General features: G+C 53.4%; 1 protein-coding gene across 6 annotated transcripts in view; it reads left to right on the top strand.

Moving 5' to 3' along the window:
• TMEM102 (transmembrane protein 102) overlaps positions 1–8,117 on the top strand; it is a 169,212-nt gene continuing 161,095 nt past the window's right edge. The window contains exons 1-4 of one of the 6 annotated variants that reach the window (XM_083472743.1): positions 51–86; positions 911–1,001; positions 1,966–2,165; positions 3,766–7,586. In XM_083472743.1, coding sequence (XP_083328869.1) covers positions 937–1,001; positions 1,966–2,165; positions 3,766–4,784 — 1,284 coding nt within the window. In that variant the 5' untranslated portion in view covers positions 51–86; positions 911–936 and the 3' untranslated portion in view covers positions 4,785–7,586. The other 5 variants (XM_083472746.1, XM_083472748.1, XM_083472745.1 and 2 more) reach the window with 5 other exon arrangements.

The raw sequence follows: 8,117 nt of genomic DNA, 5'->3' as shown, positions 1-8,117 counted from the left end.
TCCCTGGCTGTGGGCGCGCCCTCCGCTTGGGCAGGTAAGTTGCAGGTGAGCGGGATGGGGCTTCCTGGATTTCCTCGGCGGAGCAGGTAGCAGCCGGAGGGGGAGAGGGAGGGAAGGGGAGGAGAGGAAAAGAAAAGAAAAGGAGGAAGGGGGAGAGAGGGAGGAGAAAGGAGGGAGGGAGGGAGGGAGGGGCACCTGCCTTTTACCTGTGCGATGGTCTCCATCGCGCGCCCAGGTGCGCCGGCAGAGCCATTCCCCGCCCTTGCGCGTCCAGATCCGAGATATTTGCAGCGGAGTCTGGCCCCCGAGGGCGAGCGCACCCACCTGAGCCGGCCCTCGGCTAGCTCCCACCCACCCACCTACCTGCCTGTCTTTTTGCTGGCAAGCAGCCCAGGGGTGGCACCGCCCGCCAGCACCCCCCTCCTCCTACACCTGCGTCTCACCAGACGCGGAAAAGTACATTTCCCCTCTCCTCCATCGCCGCCCAAAACGATCCGTGGGAATTGTAGTTTAACCAGGTGCTGCGAATTGTAGTTTTACCCCGGCTACAGTTCCGAGCAGCCTGGATAAAGCGCAACTCCCGGGTTTCTTTCTTGGCGAAGGAATAGAAACGTTTTGCGCGATGTCGGAACAGGGAGGAAGAGGTTCAGTTTGAAGCCGGGCCAGAAAATAGCAAAGAGGTCTACTAGTCGGTGCCAATCAGGTATAGAAAAATCGGGAATTGTGGGCAGGAAGGTGGGAATATCTAAATTAATGGTTCTTCTAATCCGAGTTAAAAACAAAAGAGGAATGTAAGTGGGTAAAATTGATGGGAACTGCAGCCAAACAGGTTATAGCGAGTAATTGGAAAAATGCAGAGGAGTTGGGGTGAACCAGTGGAGGAAAAAGCTGAATAATATTATAATTTTAGAATATCTAGCTGTGAAGATCCACAGAATGAAAGCGTTTAAGGTCAGTGAGAAAGAGGAGGATCGATTTGAGAAGATATTGGAATTATTTGGGTAGGTTTGAACAATTTGGGGCAATTAAAATGTTAAAAGTTAAATCTTGTGGAGGGAGGAGTGTTAACGTATATAAAATTGTACATATGGTTATTTGAATATGTTATTTTTGATTATGTATACCCAATGTATCGACGCAGGTGGCGCTGTGGGTTAAAGCACAGAGCCTAGGACTTGCCGATCAGAAGGTCGGCGGTTCAAATCCCCACGACGGGGTGAGCTCCCGTTGCTCAGTCCCTGCTCCTGCCAACCTAGCAGTTCAAAAGCACGTCAAAGTGCAAGTAGAAAAATAGGTACCGCTCTGGCTGGAAGGTAAGCGGCGTTTCCGTGCGCTGCTCTGGTTCGCCAGAAGCGGCTTAGTCATGCTGGCCACATGACCTGGAAGCTGTCTGCAGACAAACACCGGCTCCTTTGGCCAGTAAAGCGAGATGAGCGTCGCAACCCCAGAGTCGGTCACGACTGGACCTAATGGTCAGGGGTCCCTTTACCTTTACCCAATATATCAGCCGCCTGGGGGAGGTTTCAATGTTTGTGTTTGGTTGTTGGTAAAAAATAAAAATTTTAAACATTAAAAAAAAACCTAGTCTGTGCCAATCAAAGTCAAATGTTGGGATTTTGCCAGCCGTGAATTTATTTCTTAATATTCATCAGAAACAGCCACCACAGTGAGTCTCCCAGTGAGGAGGGATTGGAACCCGGGTCACTCCCCCAGGTCTTAGTCCAACGCTCTAACCACTACACAGCACTGCCCACTTTTTGCAGCGTGTGCATGCTTTAAATATACCTAGAATAAGCTGGGGGTCTTTCCACCTCCCCCCCCCGCCAGTCTCAATGGGAGCCCTGGCTGCAGTAACAGGATCCTACCTCCTTCTCAAGTCGTTTTTCTCTTCCAATGAAGGTCGTGAGGAGATCACCCCCCCCCTTTTCTCTCTCTCTCCCTCTCTCTGTTCGTCCTGCTGGAAAGCGGGGGGATGGCATCCCTTTTCGGGGACCCCCCCAAGCCCAAGCCGGCCCCTGCCAAGCCTCTCACAGACCTGGATTTCCGTTCCGGGGCACGCATCGAAGAGATCAACCAGCTCATCCAAGAATACGAGGCCAGGGACCCAGGCGTCCGGGACGCCCCGGAACTCCACCGTGCAAAGGATAAGGTTTTTTCCCTGCTGGGTGAGTGGCTGGACCCTGGAAAGGGGGGAAGGTGTTTGGGAGAGGGGGGACAGAGGGAGACGGTCAGCCTGGGAAGGGAAACTCTGATCCTAAACTTCTACTGCCTTGCAGGTTATCTTTGGGAGGAGAAAAAGCTCAGGGGTAACCCCTACAGTAATAATAATCATAATGATAAGGATAATAATGATAATGATAATATATTTATACCCTGCCCGTCTGGCTGGGTTTCTTCACCCACTCTGAACAGCTCCCAGCAGAACATTAATACAGTGGTACCTCGGGTTAAGAACTTAATTCGTTCCGGAGGTCCGTTCTTAACCTGAAACTGTTCTTAACCTGAAGCACCACTTTAGCTAATGGGGCCTCCCGCTTCTCATCCTGAAGCAAAGTTCTTAACCCGAGGTACTATTTCTGGGTTAGCGGAGTCTGTAACATGAAGCGTCTGTAACCTGAAGCGTCTGTAACCCGAGGTACCACTGTAATAGTAATAAAAAAGGGATAAAACATTAAAAATGTTCTTAATCAAGACTGCCTTCAGATGTCTTCTAAAAGTCAGGTAGCTGTTTATTTCCTTGACATCTGATGGAAGGGCGTTCCACAGGGCGGGCGCCACCACCGAGAAGGCCCTCTGCCTGGTTCCCTGTGGTGTCACTTCTCACAGGGAGGGAACCGCCAGAAGGCCCTTGGAGCTGGACCTCAGTGTCCAGGCTGAGTGATGGGGGTGGAGGCGCTCCTTCAGGTCTACTGGGCCTTTGAGGCCGTTTAGGGCTTTCAAGGTGAGCACCAACACTTGTGAATTGTGCTTGGAAATGTACTGGGAGCCAATGTGAGTCTTTCAGGACCAGTGTTATGTGGTCTCCCAGTCACCAGTCTGGCTGCCGCATTCTGGATTAATTGCAGTTTCTGGGTCACCTTCAAAGGTAGCCCCACGTAGAGTGCATTGCTGTAGTCCAACCAGAGCATGCACCACTCTGGTGAGACAGTCTGCGGGCAGAGAGGGTCTCATCCTGCGTACCGGATGAAGCTGGTAGTAGAGCTGGGATGGTTGGATGAGGCCTCGTACGCCTCCTTCCAGCAACTCTTGCAGCCAGGCTGGTGCCAAAAATCTTGCTCTGCTTTCCTTTGGACCACATCAGCAAGACCGAGAGGAGGGTCTTGAAATTTGGGCAGCCCTGGACCCCCCCCCCACTGTCTAGACTTGTGCCCCAGGGAAGTCACTTCGGAACTGCTAACAAAACAGTTTGACTTCACCCCCAGAGGCGCACTCCATTGTTGATTTGACTTCCTCCCCAGTGGCGAACTCCATTGTCAGTTTGACTTCACCCCCAGAAGAGCACTCCATTGTCAGTTTGACTCCCCCCCCCGAGGCACACTCCCTTGCCGGTTTGACCTCACCCCCGAAGGAACACTCCATTGTCTCTCGAGACAGACGGATGCCAACAGCAACAGCTGACCAGAACCTCCTTGGACGCTATCCGTGGGGGTCTTTCCAGGCAGAGGGAGAACCATTTGCTAAGGGAGGGCTGGGCGAACCAGTCCCCCAAAATTAGGGGGTCAAACAGGGGTCTCAAGTCTCCTGTTTCTTTTTTCCTCCCCCCAGGTCAGGTCCAGAAATCCGAGGGGAAGCTTCCTCCCATCAACCGCTACTTGATCCTGTCCGGCGGAGCCCAGCGGGGCACCGTCCACGTCGATCCTGGCACCCTGTGCCCTCTTTCCGCCGGGGGCGACTACGACGCCGACTTCACCCTGCTGGTGCCTGTCCTGAGCGCGGCCGGGGTCCCCGTCACCTTGGACATGAAGCAGAGCCCCCCGGGCCACGCGCAGATCAGCCTCCGGCCCTTCGGCCCTGAGACGCTGACCCGCTGGTCGGACTGTTGCTCGGGCGACGAGGCCCACCTGTCGGCCGAGCTGGTTTGCGAGTGGCTCTCGCGCTCCTTCCCCACCGACGCGGACGTGCGGGTCGAGCGGCGCGGCTCCGTCACCTCCCTGATTGTCCGCGTCGGGCTTCGCCGCGTCCTCTACGACATCCTCCCGGTTGTGGCCTTCAAGGGCTGGCCGGAAGTTGCCCAGTCGTGGTTGGCACAAGCCCATTTCTGGGACGGCAAAATGACGGACGAAGAAGCGGCCGGCGGCTTTTACCTCATACCGTCTGCGTCCTTCGGCGCCTGGCGCCTGGCCTTTTCGGCCAGCGAGCTGCACCTCCGCCGGATCCTGCCCCCGCCCCTTCTCCGTGCCCTCCGGGCCGCCATGGCCATGCTGGGCTGTGACCTGCGCGGAGGCCTTGGGCCCTACCACCTCTTCACCTTGGCGCTGTGGTCGTGCGAGCGGCTGCCGTCCAGCTACCTCGGCCGGGACGAGAACGCGGCGCACGCCTTGCTGGGTCTCTTGGACGACCTCTCCGCCGGCTTGGCGCACCGGCGCCTCCCCAGCTACTTCCTGCCACAGTGGAACCTTCTGGAAGGGCTTGCTCGGCCGGCCCTCGAGGGCCTGGCCCGGGAGGTCGCCTGGGTGAGGGCCGACCCGTGCCGGTTCCTCCGGCGAGCCGTTGAAGGCACCAAGGAAGCCAAGCGGTTGGCCAAGGCCTTCAGGGAGCGGGCTGCGTCCTCTGCGGCGCCGTGACCCACGGAACGGGCACTTTGGCTTCAGGTGGAAAAATGGTGGCAACGAGGGCCGCCTTTGCCCATTGGTGAAGCAATCATGGCTTCGCCCTAATGCAGCCTTTCTCAGCCTGTGGGTCCCCAGAGGTTGTTGGACTACAACTCCCATCATCCCTAGCTAGCAAGGCCAGAGCTCAGGGATGATGGGAGTTGTAGTCCACAGGGGACCCACAGGCTGAGAACCGCTGCCCCAAAGGATTCTGGGAGCTGTCAGCTGTTAACAGTGCTGAGGTTTGGGAGGGGACCCCCAAAGCGCTACAATTGCCAGAGGGGATCATCAAACCGTCTCCCTTCTTTGGAAATCGTAGCTCCAGGGTGGGAATACAGGGGTCTCCAAGTAACTCTTCGAAACCCGTAACCAGTGCTTTTTTTCTTTTAAAAAATGTTTAGGGGTCCCCTCCTTTTGACTCCAGAAAAGCACCATTTTTATCGTTCAAATCGCGGGAAATAAATACAGTAAATGGACAGCAACGGAACAGGCGATTCACCGTGCTGGAGAAGAAACTATTTTATTTTTAAAAAAATTACCGGTAGTTTCTTCTCCCACTAGATTCACAAAATATTTATGGGTATGCGTACCCCCAGAAAAAAGCACTGTCTGTAACAAACTTCAGCTCCCAGAATTCCCCAAACCACGGCAGTTTCAATGTGGCCAAGGAGAGGTTCCTGAATTCCCTTTCCATTGCCTCATTGCACCATATCCTTAATACAGGATCATACATCTTTAAACAGCCATGGCTCCCCCACCGAAGAATCCCGGAAACTATAGTTTGCTAAATTTGCTGAGTGTTCTCTGAAGATTCCTCCCTAATTCCTCTCGGATGTTTAACAATCAATACCTCTTCCGGGGAACTCCGGGACTTATAACTCTGTGACGGGAATACAGGGGTCTCTTACAACTCTTGGCCCCCTTAACAAACTACAACTCCCAGGATTCTTGTCGGAGGTGGGCGGAGCCAGGACGGTTAAGGTGGTATAAGAGAACTTGGAAGACAACGGCACAGACGGGGCCCTAAACGAAACTGGGCGGCTGAATTATCACAACCTCTCCTGCCCACCTTTTCCCCACATCTGTGGGGTCCTGAACTACAACTCCCACACCCTCCCAGCCCTGGCAAGCACGCCCAGTGGCCGGGGATGATGGAAGCCGTATGCCTGGTGTGCTAAAGGTCCCACAGATTAAGAGGAAGGGTGCAAACCATTGCAATGGGGGGCAGGAAAGGGGGACGCAAATCTAATGGGGCAGAGCCATAGGATCGGGGAGACGGGACTTTGCACCCCACAACCTTCAATTGTGCCTTAAACCGATGTCAAAAAGTGATGCGGTGCGCCTGCGGCGCTCCTCTTGCTTTTGGGTATGCAACTTCAGGCTGCTGTTCTACCGGTGTAGCGTCTTGCCAAAGAGAGAGGCCACAGGGCGACTCAGTGGGGCTGTCTAAAAAAATTTTAGACAGATTTTTAGCTAGATTTCTTATATGGGATGGGAGGGAATGCTGCCATTGGACTGTTAATGCCCCCGACCGCTACCTAAGCACTAAAAAAATTAACAAATCAACTCCCGTTTCTTTGGGGTTGGGTAAAGCCTTAGGTCAGAGACCCAAACCGTCGAGGATTTCCATCCAACAGCCTCCCTGCCCCACAACCTGGCGACCTCTGGGTGTGCTTTGGATTAAAATTCCCATCAGCCTCCGCTGGCGCAGGAGGATGGGGCTGGTGGCTAATGGGAACCGTAGTCCAAAATGCGATTGCCGCAGGGATAGCGACGTGGTGCGTGGGCTTGCACCCGCCTTGACCAGCATGCCCAGCGGTCAGGGACTATGAGAGTTATAGGGCAGCCCTGGCCAGCCAGATGCAAATTGATTTGCTTTGGACTACAATTCCCATCAGCCTCCGCTGGCGCAGGAGGCTGGTGCTGGTGGCTTATGGGAACTGTAGTCCAAAACAGATTGATTTGCACCCAGCTGGCTAAGGCTGCCCTATAACTCTCATAATCGCTGACTGTTGGGCATGCTGGTCAAGGCGGGTGCGAGTTAGGAGCTCAGGAACCACGTCGCTATCCTTGCGGAAATTGCATTTTTGGAGAAGGGTCGTTTGCAGGCGGTCAATTTATTAGTTATGTTTACTAACTCCAGGGAATCTACTCTTGAGTAAAACAACCGAACAACCCTGTTTAACTGAATGCCAAACACGGGTATTCATTGGCCAAACCTTTCGGTCAGATTTGGTCCCGACATCTTGAAATCGTGGATCTAAAATCGATATCGAAGGACGATAATGAGATTTTTTTGTAAAAAGTGGAATGTGCTTCATAGGCCTTGGGAGAATTTGTGTCTTATATTCGGCAGCGATCTTTGTACGCGAGGTGAATAATATGCAATAAAGGACGACTAACGTTGCCATTTGAGCAGGGCAAAAGAGGGCTGGTTTGTGTCGGGTAGAAATGGCTGTATCAGCTTCCGCCAACCTGTTTGGCACTACAATTCCCACCATCTGCACCCAGCCAGATGGGAGATGTAGACCTGTAGCCTTATTAGACTTTACCGATTGGTTGGGTGAGCGTTGCTCCCGGACGGGAGGAAGGAAGTCAAATGAAACCGAGGATTGGTTCAGAGAAAGAGTTTATTCTGCTCTCCGGATAGCAGAAGGCACTTGTGTGGTCAGTTCACAGCAAGAGCACTTAAAGAGCGGTTACACACAGATTATATACCCTTTCTGGTCCCCTTGCCCCCTCCCCAGGAATCCAGCCACGTCAACTTATACAGTGGTGCCCCACAAGACGAATGCCTCGCAAGACGGAAAACTCGAGTTTTCCGTTTTGGAGGTGCTTCACAAAACGAATTTCCTATGGGCTTGCTTCGCAAGACGACAATGTCTTGCGAGTTCCTGCTGTTTTTTTCCCCTCCCCCCTTTTTCTAAGCCGCTTATCAGCTGATCCGATCAGCAGATAAGCCACTAAAAGCCGCTAAAAGCCGCTAATCCTTCAATGGGCTTGCTTCGCAAGATGAAAAAACCGCTAGACGAAGAGAATCACAGAACGGATTCTTTTTGTCTTGCGAGGCACCACTGTACACGTAAGTTGACATCCATGACCATAAACAGATGTTCCTGCTCCGGTACTCTTGACCATAAAGGGGTGTTCCTGTTCCTGTATTCCTTATCTTGGGGTAAGAAGGCCACCAACTCTAAGAGCACTCCTGGCATCGTTCCCGGGGGGCTAACAAGGTCTGTGCGTCAGTGTGGTCAGGATGTAAGATAAGACCCAGCTGTGCCATCCCGGCTCCACTTTGGAACTGTC

The sequence above is a fragment of the Podarcis liolepis genome (genome assembly GCF_965112155.1).
Source record: "Podarcis liolepis genome assembly, chromosome: 13".
NCBI classification, from domain to species: Eukaryota; Metazoa; Chordata; class Lepidosauria; order Squamata; family Lacertidae; genus Podarcis; species Podarcis liolepis.
This window is presented reverse-complemented; position numbering and strand designations above follow the sequence as displayed.